General features: G+C 39.9%; 3 protein-coding genes across 3 annotated transcripts; all 3 read right to left on the bottom strand.

Moving 5' to 3' along the window:
* Positions 1–940: 940 nt before the first annotated feature.
* On the bottom strand, positions 941–2,941 carry LOC126406397 (glutathione S-transferase A1-like). The gene is made up of 7 exons (XM_050070622.1): positions 2,816–2,941; positions 2,609–2,731; positions 2,448–2,499; positions 2,065–2,197; positions 1,828–1,963; positions 1,589–1,714; positions 941–1,470 (listed from the first exon to the last, which is right to left on the bottom strand). Exons 2-7 carry the CDS (start codon positions 2,693–2,695, stop codon positions 1,333–1,335), a joined length of 672 nt encoding a protein of 223 aa, XP_049926579.1. The 5' UTR covers positions 2,696–2,731; positions 2,816–2,941; the 3' UTR covers positions 941–1,332.
* A 2,530-nt stretch (positions 2,942–5,471) lies between these two features.
* LOC126406398 (glutathione S-transferase A1-like) lies at positions 5,472–7,706 on the bottom strand. Its single transcript, XM_050070623.1, has 7 exons — positions 7,611–7,706; positions 7,403–7,522; positions 7,246–7,297; positions 6,859–6,991; positions 6,622–6,757; positions 6,366–6,491; positions 5,472–6,191 (listed from the first exon to the last, which is right to left on the bottom strand). Exons 2-7 carry the CDS (start codon positions 7,487–7,489, stop codon positions 6,054–6,056), a joined length of 672 nt encoding a protein of 223 aa, XP_049926580.1. The 5' UTR covers positions 7,490–7,522; positions 7,611–7,706; the 3' UTR covers positions 5,472–6,053.
* A 1,758-nt stretch (positions 7,707–9,464) lies between these two features.
* On the bottom strand, positions 9,465–19,776 carry LOC126407076 (serine/threonine-protein kinase ICK-like). The gene is made up of 14 exons (XM_050071748.1): positions 19,569–19,776; positions 17,346–17,611; positions 17,184–17,238; positions 15,971–16,092; positions 15,781–15,860; positions 15,558–15,690; positions 15,306–15,477; positions 13,749–13,916; positions 13,272–13,655; positions 12,714–12,922; positions 12,468–12,610; positions 10,610–10,726; positions 10,405–10,512; positions 9,465–10,287 (listed from the first exon to the last, which is right to left on the bottom strand). Exons 2-14 carry the CDS (start codon positions 17,444–17,446, stop codon positions 10,136–10,138), a joined length of 1,944 nt encoding a protein of 647 aa, XP_049927705.1. The 5' UTR covers positions 17,447–17,611; positions 19,569–19,776; the 3' UTR covers positions 9,465–10,135.
* Positions 19,777–19,946: the final 170 nt, after the last annotated feature.

Raw genomic sequence — 19,946 nt, 5'->3', positions numbered from 1 at the left:
TAATCATTAATCACAACACCATATTTAATGAGAAAAGTGAGAATTCAAAATTAAAAATGGTCGAGAATTGGCCCAAGTTAGCTCATTCGAAAGGAGGAAACATGCAGATTGTAACAAGAATCAAACCATTCACATAACAGCAATGACTTCACCTGAAGTTACGTTCAACAACACCCACAATCTCACAGACCATGGCCTTCACACTCTTTATCTCCCCACTCACTCCCTTCAGCCTCTTCATCTTATTTGTCTTGGTCTTTATTGCACTCACATAGTGCAGATGGGCGGCCTGCCCAGGTCGATAAAACCCAAATTCCAGTTTTCTCAACTAAATGGGCTGGTGGCCTGTAACCACTGAGTACGACCTGTGTAACTGCAGTACGCTCAGTCAGTTCTACCAAAGTCTAATTTACTCAAGAGAAGGGATTTTCTCCTTACTCCTTTTGAACGTCTCGTACCTCTGTCATCTCCAGCATCCTCTCTGAAGCACTGGTGTGTTTATCGCTACTTGCATTGTGAAGCTTGTAGTTCATCTGTGGGCCCTGCTCACTCCAACCCCCTGTACACTTCAGAAACTGAAACAGATACGTTCAGTGTGGCGACCACTACAACCACACTGTATTAATTCTACTGCTCCCTGTTGGCGTGTAACTGATTTACAATTTACTACTAATCTTGTTCATCTGTTTGGGTGATCTTACAAAAATAAAAGTGGTTTAAATAGCTTCACAGTTAAGTTCAAATGGAGCTTTAAAGTCTGGGGTAACCCATTATTATTTAAGGCTTGCATTCTGAATAGTGGAAGTATTATATACAAAATACAAAAGCTTAAACACAATAAAAACTAGCACCAACTTGCATCTTATTTAAGCCCAAGCTCGACCAACATTCATTCTTTAATTAGAGCAAAGCTTGTTCATATCATCACACAAAACTGATCAAATGTTATTAATTTATTTATTAATTTATTATATTAGCGTGGGCATACATTTAAGATTAACAGATATATGGTGCTATTGTTTGTGTTGGCAGGGGATTTCCTGCATACACTACAACTTCAAATTCACATGCCATGTCATTAACTTTAAAAAAAAAAAAAAAAAAAAGGATTAAAGTTAATATGATTTTTGTTATGACAGAAAAAAACAACTTGGAGATAATCCAAGAAGTCAACATACAAAGCTTTCTTTCATGCTTACATTTATGATGCATAGTGCAGTATTAATCTCAACATTAATCAGCAAATATAACTGATCCACATGTCGTATGTGCTGTGCCCTATCAGTGCACTGGTGAATCATTGACACTGCAGGTGTGAGGAATGTACTGAGTTCACGGGAGTGGTAACGTGATGTTGAACACCTCCATGGCAGTCTTCGCGAAGTTTTCATCTGGCTGTGGCTTCCTCTTGCTGCCTGGCTGCAGGAATCTGCTGATGGCGGGAATCTGTGTCATCCTGCCCTGGAAAGACTGGAGGGAAACACAGAGAGTCCTTAAACACAACATTCAGTTATTAGTGTGTATTCTTATTATGATGAAAGGGACAGACAATCTTTTTATGCTGATATTGTTCCTTGGATACATTTACCTTGACGTTGGGAAACCCAGCGAGGATTCCAGGGAATTTCTCCTCCAACATCAGGGTGCATTCAAGCAGCTGCACGTCTGCACAGCTTAGCTTACCTCCCACCAGGTAAATGGGCCCAGTCAGTGCCTGACACACAGTATTGTGTTTAGTTATCACACACAATCATCATCAGGTGCATTTTCCATCTTGAAGGGTTTCTAACCAAGATGAATCAGTTATTAGACCACACCATTTCGTACCTTTTCAAACACAGGAAGGTAACGTTCCTTTGCTTTGCTCTGAATGTTCTCCATTTTTGCCTCTATATCTGCACTCAAGGGCAACTTCATGATCATTTCCATGAGATCCATCAGTCCCTCTGAGTACATGTTGATCCTGAGGGAAAGTGTTCATGGTGACACATTCATCCACTCAGTCACATGTTATAATAGAAAACACACTCTTATAATTAGACTTTTAAAAGACCTGGACCTTACATGACACGGTCTTTGATATCTTTCCCATGAAGATTGTACTTCTCTGCGATGTAATTCAAGATTGCTTTTGTCTGAATGAGCTTCATGCCATCAATTTCCACCATGGGAACCTGTTGAAACATGAGAGCTCCATCTGCAGACAAAACACAGCAGCAGGTCATGCACAGAGCGGCACAGCCAAGTCGTAAAACAATTTCTTTGTAGACATAACTTCAGTAAAGCAATTCATAACCTTTACTTTAAATGGTTATGTCACCGCAGTTTGCATCAGAAGTGGCTGGAGTTAACAGATACACAATGGGGACACTTGCGGAAAGAAAAAGAGGAAAGACAGCAATCAGGTGACTTGGACAGAGACCAGAGAGACCCTGAATCCAACTTACCACTCAGCAGTTTTAAATACTGGTCACGAGTTGTCAGAAAAACCTCATCAAACTGTGAACAAGAGAGTACATGACAGATTTAGGGCACATTCAGCAAGTTTGGGGTTCCTTAAAGGCAGCACAGCTTCAGATTAATATCACCATACCCTCCCTTCACTTACTTCGACTTCTGCAGCGGCCAAAAGCCAACGGATTGACTCCATTTTCCCTCTTCCATTGATGTAGTGCAGCACAACTTTGCCCGACATGATTGTAGTACTTTGTAGGTGTATCGTTAAATCTCTCTAAAGAATTGAGACAAAGTAAATATCACTGAATACAAACAAATGCCACGTTATCAAAACTGAGTTAACATCTGTTTGTCATACCTGTGCACCGCCTCAGCTGTAGTGGAGGAGTCAGGATGAAGTGCGTAATAAAAGGAAGTTATGTCGTCGTATAAAATATAAGTGTCGATTAAAAAAATGATAAAGTGGGTGGGAACATCTTGAGACTGCGATTGGTTGGTTCTGGCCAATAGAAACATGGCTCATTAGCATGTTGCCGCTAGACATCATGGGAAAAATACTTAAAAAATTAAATTCGACCAATATAGATGCACTGTATTCATGTCTGTGTGATATTAACAGTAAGCTAGTATGGACACATTCATCTGTAGCAGATCTACCACATTGACTCATGGTAATATATTTTGAAGGCCTGCAATCAGCTGATAAATTTAAAGTATTTTATTTTACAAAAAATGTACAAGTTGAACACACTGACACTCAGTCAAAGTTTTAATTATATTCAATAACTGGCAATTCAGTAATCACAATCTCTTCGGCCGATGGGGTAGAACATGTTAACTTGATCATTTTACTTCAGATACTGAAACAGATTTGTACAGTGGGGCAGCCACTACGACCACACTGTATTAATTCCTATCGCTACCTGTTGCTAATCTCGTTCATCTGTTTGGGTGATCTTACAAAAATAAAAGTGGTTTAAATAGCCTCACAGTTAAGTTCAAATGGAGTTTTCAAGTCTGGGGTAACCCATTATTATTAAAGGCTTGCATTCTGAATAGTTGAAGTATTATATGCAAAATACAAAAGCTTAAACACAATAAAAACTAGCACCAACTTGCATCTTATTTAAGCCCAAGCTCGACCAACATTCATTCTTTAATTAGAGCAAAGCTTGTTGTTGTGTTGTACTGGAATTCATATTATCACACAAAACTGATCAAAGGTTAAACTATTTATATATATATATATATATATTACATGAGCTACATGAGCTAATTTAAGATTAACAGATATATGGTGCTATTGTTTGCATTGGCAGGGGGTTTCCTGCATACACTAGAACTTCAATAATGCAGGCTGCTGATAGTATCAAGGTTAATAATCTATGATAAAAGGATTAAAGTTAATATGGTTTTTGTTATAACAGAAACTAAAACAGGTGTGGAGATAATCCAAAAAATCTACATACAGAGATTTCTTTCACGCTAACTACATTTGTGATGGATAGTGCAAAATTGAAATTAAAATTAAAACATTAACACTATGTAATGTACTGAAAGAAAACTAGACCAGTATACACTGATCAGCCAAAATGTTAAAACCACTGACAGGTGAAGTGAATAACTTTTATTATTTTGTTCCAATGCATTGTTCTGCTGGGAAACCTGGCATTCATGTGGATACCACCTGACATGTACCACCCACTCAAACACCGTTGCAGACCAAGTACCCCCTCTCATGGCAACAGAGGCTGCTCCCCAATGGCAGTGGACCCCCCAGCAGAAAAAAGCAGCATGCCACATTACAAAAACAGTTTAGAAATGGCCTGTGGAGCGTGAGAAAAAGCTCAAGGTGTCGACCTGGCTTCTAAATTTCTATTGTCATGAGCTCTGGGTAGTGACCAAAAGAATGAGATCACGTATTCCAGCAGCCGAAATGAGTTTCCTCCGTGGGGTGGCTGGGCTCAGCCTTAGAGATAGGGTAAAGAGCTCGGACAACTGGAGGAAGCTCAGAGTAGAACCGCTCCTCCTTCGTGTCAAAAGGGGTCAGTTGAGGTAGTTTGGGCATCTGATCAGGATGCCTCCTGGGCATCCAACGTTAGAGGTGTTCTGGGCACGTCCCACTGGTAGGAGGCCTCAGAGAAGACACAGAACATACTGGAGGGACTACATATCTCATCTGGAGGAGCTGGAAAGTGTTGTTGGGGAGAGGGACGTCTGGGGTGCTTTGCCTGGTCTCCTGACCCCATGACCCGACCCCAGATAAGCAGATGAAAATGGATGGACAGCCTAAATCAGTGATAAGATGTCCTGTCCCAATCACTCAAATGATACAAAAAAGAGGTTTGGGGTCAGTTTACCTTAAAAGGGTATGTTACACCTCCTTGGTATATGATAAAACTTTCCTTTCTCCTCATATGGATAGATAACATCTTCAATATTACAGAAATGTATAATTTGATGGGCTATTTTTTTTTTTTAAATCGATGACGAGAAAGCTTACAGAAGGAGGAAATTCAACAACTGTCCCAAACACCCTTAATTCACCAGATATTTTTTAAAGGCCGACAAACAACCAATCAATTTGAAGTGTTTCATGAACAGTGACACATGTTAAACATACTGGTACCCAGTCAAAAGTTTAATTACACCCGATAACTGGCAATTCAGTAATCACACTGACTTTGGCTGAGGCATGTTAGCTTGGATTATTTTACACCAGAAACTGAAACAGATTCATACAGCTACCAGTGTGTGTGTAACAGATTTGAGCCTATCCCCAATGACATTGAGCGAGAGGCGGGGTACACCCTGGACAGGCTATGATAATGTGTAATATTCAATTTACTGCATGCCATGTCTTTAATGTTAAGAAGACTAAAAGTTAATATGATTTTTTTGTAATACTAGCATCACTAATAAACAGATGTGATGCTTAAAATAACGCTTTTCTTTGTCTGTACATGGTGTGGAGATAATTCAATCACTGAACAAAAACACAGCAGCTTCTCAACTGTTCCTCAAAAATAAAATTTTTATTTAGTTGAACCTTCACATTCAACACTCATGTATTGTGATGTTATGAAGGATTACATAGATTTCTTTCATGCTAAAGAGATTTGTAATGGATAGTGCAGTATTCAGCTTGTAGGCTGTTGGTCCCAGGAGCAGACTCAACTGTATCTCTATCACAGTCACTTATATGCTGCGTATACCTGCCCCGCCTGTAGTGGGACTTTGCCGGCAGAGCCCTCCCATCGTTCTGCCCACTGATCACTCCCTCTCCAGTTGTGACACCGTCATTTCCTGAACTCAGCAGACTCTAGGTATCACCCCGTTCCTGACACGATTGTTTCTCATCTTCTGGGCATGTTGATCTCATCTGTATGCAATTTGCAGCTACGCACACTAACTTCAGACTGCAAAGGCATACACCATTATGTTTAGCTCTTCATCTAGGGTTGTATGATTAACCATGATTATCTGTTTGTTAACTCTGATTATACAATTTACGGAGTCTCTCAGTTGACACATGTCGTGCTTGTATAATGCACTGGTGAATCATTGACACTGCATTTGTGAGGAATGTACAGAGTTCATGGGAGTGGTAATGTGATGTTGAACACCTCCATGGCGGTCTTCAATAATTTTTCATCTGGCTGTGGCTTCCTCTTGCTGCCTGGCTGCAGGAATCTGCTGATGGCGGGAATCATTCTCATCCTGCCCTGGAAAGACTGGAGGGAAACACAGAGAGTCCTTAAACACAACATTCAGTCATCAGTGTGTATTCTTATTATGATTAACAATATTCTGGGATTTCAAAGGGACAGATCATCTTTTTATGCTGCTGTTGTTCCTTTGTATATTCAGCCTTATTCTGTACAGCGTGTCCAATATGACACATTTACCTTGACGCTGGGAAACCCAGCGAGGATTCCAGGGAATTTCTCCTCCAACATCAGGGTGCATTCAAGCAGCTGCACGTCTGCACAGCTTAGCTTACCTCCCACCAGGTAAATGGGCCCAGTCAGCGCCTGACACACAGTATCTTGTTTAGTCATCATACACAATCATCATCAGGTGCATTTTCCATCTTGAAGGGTTTCTAATCAAGATGAATCAGTTATTAGACCACACCATTTCGTACAGTCAGCACAGCGGTACCTTTTCAAACACAGGAAGGTAGCGTTCCTTTGCTTTGCTTTCAATGGTTTCCAGTGTTGCTTTTTTATCTGCACTCAAGGGCAACCTTATGATCATTTCCATGAGATCCATCGCTCCTTCTGAGTACATGTTGATCCTGAGGGAAAGTGTTCATGGTGACACATTCATCCACTAAATCACATGTTATAATAGAAAACACACTCTTATAATTAGACTTTTTAAAGAACTGGACCTTACATGACACGGTCTTTGATATCTTTCCCATGAAGATTGTACTTCTCTGCGATGTAATTCAAGATTGCTTTTGTCTGAACGAGCTTCATGCCATCAATTTCCACCATGGGAACCTGTTGAAACATGAGAGCTCCATCTGCAGACAAAACACAGCAGCAGGTCATGCACAGAGCGGCATGCCCAGATGGTAAAACATTAATTTCTTGGTTGATATGACCACAGGTGACCTTTGCCTCAAATGGTTGTCTCACTCCAGGTTGCATCACAAGTGGGTTGAAGTTAACAGATGACAGATGTTAACAGAACTCATGAAATTGGGGGGAGGATGACTTGGAAACAGGTCAGAGAGACTCCAGAGGTTTAATTTAGTTTTTCTGAATATCAACTTACCACTCAGGAGTTTTAAATACTGGTCACGAGATGTCAGATAAATCTCTTCAAACTGTGAACATGAGATTACATGACAGATTTAGGGCGCATTTAGCAAGTTTGGGGTTCCTTAAAGGCAGCACAGCTTCAGATTAATCTCACTATACATTTCACTTACATCAACCTCTGCAACTGTCAAAAGCCAACGGATTGACTCCATCCGACCTCTCCCATTGAGGTAGTACAGCATAGGTCTTCCAGACATGGTTATAGTACTTTAAAGTGTACTGTTAAATCTCTAAAAGAGAAAAAGAGAGAGTAAATATCACATATTACTGAATACACATAAACTTACAATTACCAAAACTGAGTTTGTGTGGTCATACCTGAGCTGTAGTGGAGAAGTCAGGGTGAAGTACGTGACAAAGGTGAAGTTAAGTCGTTTTATAATACAGTAGTGTGGATCTATAAAAGATAAAGTGGGCGGAAACATCTGAGTCTGTGATTGGTTGGTTCTGGCCAATAGAAATATGGCTCATTAGCATATTGCCGCTAGACATCATGGGAAAAATGTAGCTAACTGGCATAACGGACGAAATAACAAACTAGCTAGCATTATGGGAAAAAATTAAATAAGTAGCTGTCTTTATTTGATCATTCTTCAACTAGTTTGATGTATCAACATAGTTTACGTTTATGAACGTGACAGCTGAACTATATGGCACGCGGCATATCAATATGTGACGACGTAATTATAACTGTACGCACCATACTGCCTCATATTCACCAACAACTTTATCTGTTAATTAACATTGTAATAAATTAATTTTTCTTGTGATAGAGTACATTTATACTGTGACATTGCCATTTTTAATTGAGTAAAAATATGATTACTTCTTCCATCACTGACTAACGTTAGTCCTACCAAAACCTACTTTACTCGAAGGAAAAATAGACTGGAATTCACTACCTCTTTTAAATAGCTTACCATAGTTGTTTTTATTTTGTCAAGAACCAGCTCTATTTCCTATCTGGACACATTTAGCTCCCCAGAGAGATATTGTCGTGATATAATTTATGCAATGCTATTGGGCAGAGGTGCTCAATTTACAGCCTGTGGGCCAAATCTGGCCCGTGACTGGGCACTGTGTGGCCTGCTGACCATTTTCACACTGCCAATTTTTTTGTACATTGACTGTAAACTGCCAGGGTGCATTAAAAATAGAGCTTGCTCTTCAAAAAAACAATAAAATAAGAAATAAGTGCTAGGAGTAGGATCCTGTGGGCCCCTCAACAGAGGTCAGGCTAAGCCCTCAAAGGCCATCAGATCCTGGAAACATCCCTACGTACACCTGTCCTGTGCATGGCTGCTGCCACTGGATGCCTCATTTATTCACTGTGTCTGATAAACAATGCACATTTTTTTATTAAGTGGTCCCTAGCCTCCTATCATTTTGCAGAAGTGGCCCCCAGGCAAAGCAAGTTTAGTATATGTGGTATAGGGTACTGATGAAGCACTGCAAACAGCAGTCTTAGTGTTATTTTTGACACAACTTGCAGGTATACATCAACATGGCACATGGCAGGACAATGAGACAGTTAAAAAAATAAAACAGAGCATAATAACAAAAAGAAAAAAAATTAAACAAAAACTGTCTGATCTGGTTAGGATGACACTATTTAAGTGCTGATGTGTTGCACTTGTTGCAGCTTATCTGTGGGCCCTGTTTCACTGAAACACCTGTAGATGGTGCTATGTGGCAAATAAAAAGTTAGGAAATAACATACTGTTGATGTGCCAGAAGTGTTTCCTTTTCCATAGCCATGAAGATGAGTACACCCCTGATAGGTGTCAGTGAGTACAATGTAGTGTAATGTGCTCTGACAACATGCTTATACCTGCATTACCTACAGGACAGGTGCAGTAATACTGCACCATTAAGGGCCTAAGACGACAAATCTTTCTTCTCCCAGTTTTAATATGTACCAATGTAGACATATGTATATTTCATTACATTATAAAAGCAGACTACCAGGTCAGTATAGATGCACTGTATTGATGTATAGCATTAACAGTGAGCTACTACTGACAGATTAACCGAGCTGACCAGCATCTACCAGAGCTGCTGTGCTCACCCTGGTGTTGCAGTCAGACACACATGGAAAATGTACTGATAATAATGTATTTCCAAGACCTAAAATTGGCCAATGACAAATGACACAAGTTGAACATACTGGTACCCAGTCAAAAGTTTAATTATATTCAATAACTGGCAATTCAGTAATCACACTCACTTTGGCCGAGGGGGTAGAACGTGTTAACTTGGATCATTTTACTTGAGAAACAGATTGATACAGTGTGGCAACCACTTGCATTGTAATAATTTTACTGAAATTAAAGCACGGCTTTGAATTTCATTCGAAATTTATAATGCACAAATAATAGTTACCTGATTGACGAGGCTACTGTCATCAAACAAACACAGCAGGAATGTAAAAAACATGACTGAACTGTACAGAGGCAAAGTAATTAGCTGTAGCCGAAAACAAGTCACAGTGAAGTTTTCATAAAATTATAATATGCATATTATGTATACAGGTTGGTGAACATTCAATGATGAGTCTGATACAAAACGGAGGATGTAACCTTTGTAGAACAGTAGTTATGTTACAGAAATACAAAACAAAACACTGAGGAGCGAATCTGGGCTCAAGTTTTGGCCAGCTGCATTTAAATATACACATACACTTAGATATTTTACAGCTCACAACATCCATAGTACACATGATGAAAAACAGAATTATTGCTGTGTAAGATGTATGTACAGATTCTTAATTATAAAACAACTAGGCCTACTCTTTGGAGGGGAAAGAGTTCTTAGGAGCACAGACCAGAGCTCCACTGAGGCCACTAGCGGTGTCCATATTTGGCAGACCAGTCTGTTCGCCCGTGGATGGTCTGTACCGGTGGGCGAGGCAGCAGACCAGGGGTGCTCTTGTTGGCCAACAACATGTTGGCAGAGGTGTTCATCTGACTCCGTCCAGACTGCCATGTTGCATAATCTAAAAGAGCATCGAGACAACAGGTTTGGTTGGTGGCTGGGCACTACAAAAATAAAAAGTCAACATATAGAGGGCTGAATATTACAGAAAGTTCTAAGCTCTTAAATTCATCCTCACTTGATGGTGTTGAGTCCACTGAAGGACCCTGGTGCCCTCTGTGACCGGCAGAACCTAAGTCTTTTTTGTAAAACGACGGCATGTATCCACCTGGGATTGTATTTGTACCTGGTATTTAAAACAAACACAAACAGATCCATTTATTTGAACTAAGTGGTGACAACAAGTTGCAAAAATTACAATGGCGTTATAGTGCAGTGATTACCGTGAGCGCCTCTGCTCGGCAGAGTCCCTCCAAATGGAATACTGTTGTTGCCCCAAAGATGGCTTCCACTGAAGTCTTTACTGGCATTTATGGCCACGTTCTTCTTTGTGCTAATACCTGAAGGAGACAGCAGAGATTATCGGACACAGTTTTCAAGGATGATAAACAACAACAGAAGGAGCAAGAGAAAAAAAGAGACGTTGCATTTTAGTTTTGGTCCGGTAAATGTAGCATGACCTGATGTGGGTTTCTGTAGGTGTCATTGCTACATATAGACCTATGTGCTGCTGTTGATGCCACTAAGTTCGGTTCCGAAAGTCACCCAATAATACAAACTAATGCTGTGTTCACGCTATGAGTGACACAGCAACAGGCTACAATTCATTTAAATGGAAGCTGGTGACACGAAACTAAAACCAACAGCCGACACGCGTCACCGCTGATGGGCATGAAGCGCTACAAATGAAAGCTGTTGGTGCAGTGAAGCAGTGGGGCACCGAAATGTGATGTTAAAATGGGGCTCAAACACTAATCAAAAGCATTCATATTTTTATTACCAAATACAAACTTCAGATTGCGTTTAGTCGAGGTGTTTGTGGCTAGCAGCAGACACACAAGCCTGTGATAATGTAGCTACGGTAACAAGTGCTTGAGCAACACTTCCATGGCGACTCAGCGATAATGTAATGCTCTTGCTGTGTCGCTTGCAGTGTGAATGCAGCATAAACAATCAAGTCAGTGGTAGACCAGAAACTCCAGTGTCTGACAGCAAGGTAAGGTGGTAAAATAACCTAAATATATTTTACACTAAAACTGATGTTGATTTTTTTTTTTTAGTTTAAAGTGGTCTTTAAAATATATTCTGCTGTTGATTTTTGCTAACAGCTGAGTGGGAGTTTCCATTTGAAAATCACAGTAAAAAGTGCTGATGGACGCGTCCTTTAAAAGCTACACTGACCCATGTGGGCAAATCAAATTCTGGAGACTGATAGGTCATGCTGCACTTTACTGGACTTATGTGTTCATTTATGTTCTCTGTTGTCCCAAAGAAGACATAACTGATCATGAGCATTATTAGTCCTGATTGCAAATGGGCCTCATTTTAGGAATAATGACGACCCGGTAGAAACAGGATAAAAAGGAGGTGTCTTTTACTGTTTTTAATACCAAATGCAAATATGATGTTGAATATTTTAAACTGTGTGGACCTTGAACTAATGACTAAGGACAGATCTGGACCCTGTGGCTGGACCAGTTGGGAACCACTGCTGTAACCCTTCACAGCCTTGTGCTTATACTCTCACTCTGGAAAACTATTCTGGTAACTGACATAGCCTTGACCACTGGTCAGATCAGGTCACACTCAGAGGAAAAGCTTTTGCAGAACAGGGAAGGGCCAAAAATCAAATTACAATTTGGAAGCTGAGTGGTCGTGAGACTAAAGCCATGTGACTGCAGTGTAATTCGTTTATAGCCTAACGTGACCTTTTTACTTCTGGTGACTGCATTTAAGCTTCAATTCAGATCTTAATATCTGCAATAGACCAAAATCATCCACGCTGCACTGTATAACTTATACAAACTGCCCATGAAATTACTTCCTTGACAGTTTTCAGCCAGAAGGTGTATTTGACAGTAGCCTAGCTCCTGCAAAAATCACACAACTTGTCTCATATGATCTGCTGCACTTTAACACACTACAAATGTACTGGACCAAACCAGAGCTAATTTGAATCAAACTTAAACAGGTTAAATGCTAAAATACCTCCAGGAACTGATGATATAGATTTATTCAATTAAAGACTACCCTCAGTCCTACAAACATCTATACCATACTCAAGGGAAAACTTAATATTACCAGGTAAATATCTGGACTGTCTCAGGTAATGCTGTTTGGCAGAAGCGGTTCTCGACGGCTCCTGGTAGGCTGAGCTCTTGTTCAGGTTTAAAGGTGCATCTTCCTTTCCACTGGGTCGACTGAAATCCAGAACATTTCCATATCTGAAAGACAGAGGGCATTCAATGAAACAAAGATTGTGTGAGTCACCTGCTTGTAGTAACAGGGATGTATGGACATTAGCTCCAACTATAGAACTAGCCTCACCTTCTCAGTGCATCATCCCCCTGCCTCGACTTCTCTGCAGAGAAGTTACTCTTTCCAAGAATACTTATAGATGTCAGGTCAGTTTCTTCGTAGTCGTCCCAGTCTTCACTCTTGAGATGTCCCGTGCCGTGGCCCCAACGCCGCCGCCCTCCTTTAGGTTTCAACTGATAGCTCAGTAGGTTTGCTTTTTCTGACTCCTGCCTCGATTGCTAAAGGAACATCAACAGCACATGTTCAAAGAAACAAGTTATTATGGTATATATATATATATATAGATATTCTGACTGTCCGTCTCCCTGTAAAGGAACCATTTTTTTAACTCTAGTTGTAAAGTAATTCCTGTAAATAAAAAGCAAAGACTAGCTAAATTCATATGGAAATGCTTCAGTCTGATCCATCAACTGGAAAAATGAGGAAGGGAAACTTGCAATTCCAATATTACTAAAAATAGTAACAGATATATATAGTGAATACACACACACACACACACACACACACACACACACACACACACACACACACACACACACACACACACACACACGTTTCCAGCCTCACCTTGCTCTGGAGACTCTTGTCAACGATATAAGGAAGATGGCTCTGTGGTGTTCCTGTGGTCTGTTCGTGCTTCAGGATGTGCTTCGGTTGCTGCTCTCGCACCAGCTCTGTGTGCCGTTGGTACACTGCTGCCTGTGCAGCTGCAGGTACAGGGGAGGGCTGGATCTGCTGGAGAGGCCTGGAGGGGGAGCAGTGTTGGTTTGGAGGTGGAGGCTGGGAGGGAGGCACAGGCTTAAGCAGCAGTGGTTGCTGCTGCTGCAGTGTCTGTTGCGACTGTAAAGGAGCCTGCAGCGGCACAAGGCCTGGCTGAGGTCTACCCTGCTCCAGGATCTGCTGAGGAGTGCCCAAAGCCTGGCCCACATGGAAGTAAGAGTACCTGAGAGCCTGAAAAAATATTGAGATTTGAGCGAAACAACATCAGCTGTTATTCTGTATGTTCAGCTGTGAGGAGGTCGGACAGTGTAGGTCAGACACTACCTGGGCAGAAGCTGGTCTCTTCTTGGGATCCCACTGGAGCAGGTCTGTCATCAGATGAATGGCTTCGGGACTGGCATTTGGTATCAGTGTCTTCAGATTACTGGGAACACACTGAGGCCAACGGAAATTCATAGCACTTGCCAGATGGTATCCCTCCGGCCAATCATTCTAGAGGAAGAAGACACGGGCCATCTCACACACCATCATATTTAACAAGGGCATGTGTTTTTATAATTCACTGTAACAGTTGTAGGATGATAAGAAATATTGAGGGATGGCCTATAACAGGACAAATAGGTGCACTGCTAGACACAAATATACTGTGCACAATACACATTTCTTATTACTGAAGTTTTCCTCTCATTTTCAAGCAAAAATGAGACTCAGAGATGAAAAAGTTCTCTTAGTTTCATGAATCAAGTGCAGTTGAACAGTGAGGAATTACCGAGCTGCAACTTTCAGGGCTGAAAAATGAAGCAAATAAAGCCAAACACTGCAGTTCTTTGAGTGGCCACTTGAGTCTGGCTCCAAAAGTGAGTCAGTCATCATAGACCCCAGTGTTAAAATGTCTGACTTTACAGCAGAAATATGTTTGAAACATGTTTACAGCCAGGTGCAAAAAACAGTTTTGGTCTCTATAGCTAATTTCTATATTCAAGGCGACTGTACAGCGGGTGAATTTTTTCAAAACTCACCAAATTAAATTTTATTAAGGCTTAAAGTTATGCATAATTAGGTTGTGGCCGCTTTGAGTGACAGGTGGGTGCTACCATGTTCTCTACCATGGGACAATGTTGGTTAGGTAATGTTACCATGGTGTAACCTCAGATTCACAAAGTATGGGTGTAGCCATAGCTGTTGCTATCTCAGTGTGTTTCAGTTCATGAAAGTTAACTGTAACATTTTGGGTTCAGTGTTTGGTTGTACAAAAAGACCCTCCAAGGAGTCGGATGTTCAGTTTTTCCAGTAAGTACATTTTGTTTTAATGGTTTTAAGCCTGTTTTTGATATTTAAAATTAGCATTAGCACAGTTAACCGTGGACTCTTAATGTACTGTGCTAATCTAGCTAGTGTAAGTGTTAGGGTTAGGGTTAGCTCCACCCTTTTGTCCAAATATGGCCACTTCTTGCTCCAAATATCCAAGATGATGACAGCCAAAATGCCACACTTAAGGCTTTAAAATTGGAGTCCACAAACCAATGAATGACATCACAGTGGCTACATATATTTTTTCTATACAGTCTATTTGCTAGACATGAACATACTGTGCACCATACATATGTCTACTACATATGCTATACACATTTTCCTCTTGTTTTTCAAGAAAAATTAGACTTGGAGATATAAATATGCTTAATGCCTCATTTACATGCAAGTACAGTTATACAGTGAGGAATTACACTGCCAATGTGGACATATAAATATAAAAAAAATATAATATATAAATATAAGTCTATATCTGCTGTCAGATGTATCACTCAAAAACATGGGGTGTAGCAATGAATGACAATTACAGGGCTCATTGTAATTCTGCTGTACACGTGTGAAAAACCTTACCTTCTTTGGCGTACCCAAGACTTGGCAAATCTTAAATATGGTGTCCACTTCACTGGAGCCTGGAAAAAGAGGTCTGAGGGTATAAAGCTCTGCCATGATGCAGCCGACTGCCCACTGGTCTATAGGTGAACTGTAGGATGTGGATCTGAGGAGCACCTCTGGCGCTCTATACCTGGTTCAGAAGGAGAGGGTAGTCGGACCTGAGCGTACTGAACTATCAAAACACAATGCAATATGTTTAAAGAAACTCACCATCTGGTCGAGACATAGTCTGTGTACGGTGGTCGAGATCGGATTTCACGGGCAAGCCCAAAGTCAGCTATTTTCACCAGCTCTGGGCCCATGCACAGAAGATTCTCAGGTTTCATGTCCCTGTGAAAAAACCCTAACAAAAAGACAAACTGCATGACTGTCTTGACTCAGATGGTACAAAATATCATTTAATTTAGCATTCTGGAGTCGTAAGCAAACGTACCATGTTTATGAATGAACGCAAGGCCCTGGAGTATCTGAAACATAATATTTCTTACAGCAGATTCAGGAAACAGTCGAGTCCTGCAGCAAAAAACAAACAGAAAACTCAAATAGTCATGATACTGTAAGCATTTCAAAAATATAACTTTAAATTTGGGATTAATAAAGCAACAAGTAACAACTATACGCACCTGTCTTTCATTAGCTGATACAGGTTTTCCTTCATGTACTCAAATATAAAGTACAAGTGATCATTTTCTCGAATTACCTCCTTGAGTTTGATCACATTAGCATGGTTGAGTTTCTTTAGGGACTGAAAGAATAAAAGAAACAGATCGTGTAAGAACATGTGGAGCACATACGCAAAAAAATAGTAGAAATAAAAACTCAAACTAATCATGCTGGAAAAACACACAGGTCACTGCAGCACATTCAAAAGCACGCCCTACATCTAGGAAACAAAACAGTCTTGTTAAAACATGGCTACTGTAAGAACACAATGGAGTTTAGGGGTAAATGCTGCAAAGGTTGGATTTATACTTACAATTTAAAAAGGGAAAATATAAAGCAGGATGGAAAAAATATATACTTTTCCCATGCACTGGGATGAAATAGGTTTAACCATGCTACATTTTAGTAAGGGGGGAGAAGCTGTAATGGGATTTTGAAATTTTATGGTGTGACATGCTGTAATTATGGTCCAATTAGCAGGACTCTAAGGACCAGCGTGTTCTTCACATGTTTTGCTGCGTTAAGGTCAAGCTCTAGGAAAGGGGGAGTGTAGGCCAGGGGATGGGAACTAGAGCTCAAAACCAACAGCACACAAGAATCACCTTCAACTCTTAGAGCTGGTGTGTGACTTTGAGCTGTGAGGAAATTTGGACAGTAACATACTGAATTGGTGTGAAAAGAAAACAGAAAGTTTCGAGAATTTAACAACTGGACTAAAATGTACAGTATATATTAACCATATCATCATTACTGCATTACCCGCAAATCATCATGCTATCATGTGGTTACTTCTCTATTCTACAATAATATTAAGAAAAATCAACCCAAACAGAAACAGAGAGTCAAAGGGTGTGGCACAAAAAAACACTGCTCATATGGACAGCATGCGTAACATTAAATGGAAACCTCCATATCTTTATAACCAGCACCCTATTTTCTCATGTTTTTCATATCATATCATACATCATATTTAACATCAATTTGATCAGCATATATGGATCATTCTCTCCTAAATCATAGATGCACATGCACCTCTAAACTGCTAACAGTCTACATTTAAGTAAACAAAGGCACATTCCCTTTGAGTTGACTTTTGGGTTGATTTTGCCATATCTCTGCTCTGCTATTCAAATGTGTGAAACTGTGCTAAAAATGTAAAAAACATAAACTCACCTTGACCTCACGAAGGTTCATGCATTCTTCCCAGGAGTAGAATTTCCTTTTCATTCTGAAAAATATTTTTCTTATTAACTGGTTTGTTGGAAATTACATCAAATTACAAAGCAAAAAATCAGTTGCTGATTTCAAACCCACACCATTATCTGGATAACTCACTTCTTTATGGCAACTAGCTCTCCTGACTCCAGACTGCGGCCGAGGATGACTGAGCCGTAGGTGCCATCCCCGAGCTGTCTGATAGTGGTGTATCTATTCATTATGCTTGTCCTTCCATAGCATCCAGGGGAAGATAATACTTGGGTGGAAAATAGAGATGTGTTTGCCTCCTGCTGTTGAATGCAACCAGATTTTCCTGTGACAACAGCAGAAGACCACGGGCAGAGCTGGAGGACTCATGGTTTCAAGGACTTGCCTCCTTCAGGCTGAGAAGGCGAAGGATAGATGACAAAAAATGATATTAGTTATGCAGCTATAGGAATTACAGTATACACAAACCATTATATAACAAGTAGGACTTGACTGGACCAACCGACCACAACTACAAAATGAGACATTAATTGGCAAACTTGTCAGTACCAGTGATATGGACTAACTATATGATGGAGAATACCTCAAACAAATCTTTGGCATTCCTGTACTGAAATGTCTTGGTATGCATCGACCACAATATATGCTGATATATCAGTACAACACATGACCTTTTCTCAGGGATGCAAATCGAGTGTTACAAAGACCACCTCACTATATTTCAATCTAAACCACTACATGTAATTAACTTAGATGCAAACCATTACAAAATATAAACAATTATATACTTGTACATTTTTATTTCCTGTAAGTCTTTTCTTCCTTAGTGCTATTTTTAAAAGCATTTTAGTTATTTCATTTACTTTACCCCTCTTTATTATCTGTTTTGGTAATCCTACGTATGTATGCAAGAATGTATTTATATATATCTTTTTATATTACTGTCATATCCATTTTATTACAATTTAGTTTGTTTGTTTTGCTTGCTTTTGTTATTTGAGATGTTGGAATAGTGGGGTGGGATGGTGTAGGAGGGATGCAAATAAAGAGTATAGAAAAAAATAAAACAATTGCATGTTTGTGTCGAACAGGCAAGCTCCACTGATCCTGCCAATCCTAGCTACATCTGATGATTAAATAAGAACCACAGTTTTATCTGCCCGCAACATTAAATAAAGGATTTGGGATAAGGATCAGATCGCTCCTGTTAGGTAAACTGCAGAAAATTAAAGCTCCCCCTACACTCAAAAATGTATTTGCTTAGTTTGAGCTTCACTGTGCAGAATGATTTATGTACAGAGTTTGATGCTTGTTTGACACCTGTATTCAAATTCATCTGATGAAGAGGGGAAAATGTCTCTGTAATCGACCTAAATCTGAGTTTCAGATGTGTATGTGCAAGATCATTTTGACAGCACAACTAGTTTGGTAGTTCAATATGCAACATGAACAAGAATAAGGTGAAAACTTAAAGCTTCCAGTCAAGGTTGGACCTGTCAGTAAAGTAACATAAATCCTGTTTAGCATTTAGTCTTTTAAAGTGAACACTTTTTTCATGTTCATAGAGTCTGTATTTTTTAATGTGGAAGAGGGAGAATATGCAATTTCACAATTTTTAAAAAATGTAATAAAACTTTCTGAGTAAAAAAAACTGTTAACTGACAAGTGAATGAGAGTATAATACAAGTGTGTCACTTTATGACATCATAGAGATGAGCATAAAAATTGACGAAGTGGCCCTTTAAATAGGTAAAGTTAATGATTGTTAATAAAGATCTAACGGCTGAAATGTCTTTTATTAATGTTAACGGAAGCAACGTAAAACAGTGCTTATGTTTATTGACTTATATTAATATAGTTACTTAAGCTACTAACGTTATTTGTAAAATTAACCTGGAAAAAATAGCCTACAGCTACATCTTTCAGTAGCAGCATGTTAGCATGCTATTTCCATGTTATGTTTTTATTATGTAGCTAACGTTTACAAGCTAATGTTAGCAGATGTATACCGAATTTCGTTAGCGTTAACTAGGCAAAGTGAAAGCTAACATTACGGAAATTTAAGCACCAAAACATTTATTATTATAACGATATAATTTAAACTGAAGTTGGTCCCAGGTGAGTTGAGTTAATACTACAACTTAGCTCGTGCGTTCCAGTTACATTTTAACGTCTGCCATGTTTAGTTAACGGCAGCAAATGTAGTGCAATTAACGCTAGCTAGTAATTGTGTAGTGGTGCTGGTGGTGGCCCAGCTGCTGACAGCAGTATACAGAGAGAAAAACACTGGCCTGTTTGGACTGAATGGTGTCCCAACTTAAAACAAAACGAGGAGCAGCAGACGACACTCACCCTCCTCACGTCAAATCCACAACAACACATAGCCGAGCATTCGTAGTCGATGTTCAACAAATGGCTTAACGGAACAACAGCTGACTGACACCGTTAGAGGAGAGATAACCGCATCCACTGAGACCAACACACAACATAAATACAATTTTCATCCAGGCCCTTCGTCACAGAGCTTCATCATAATCTCGCGTGGCTGTAAAAACAGTTTGCGGTCTCTTTGCAACAAATCACAGCTCTGCTGCGCCGTCGGCAAAGACACAAGACGAGATAGGATAAATCCCTGCATCCACTACCTCCAATGTTTGTCCACCTTTAATGTCTGCATCACAAAATGATCACAATTTATAGCTATTTCATATTTATTTTGCATTTCCCTTC

Source organism: Epinephelus moara, chromosome 19 (assembly GCF_006386435.1).
Source record: "Epinephelus moara isolate mb chromosome 19, YSFRI_EMoa_1.0, whole genome shotgun sequence".
NCBI lineage: Eukaryota > Metazoa > Chordata > Actinopteri > Perciformes > Serranidae > Epinephelus > Epinephelus moara.
This window is presented reverse-complemented; position numbering and strand designations above follow the sequence as displayed.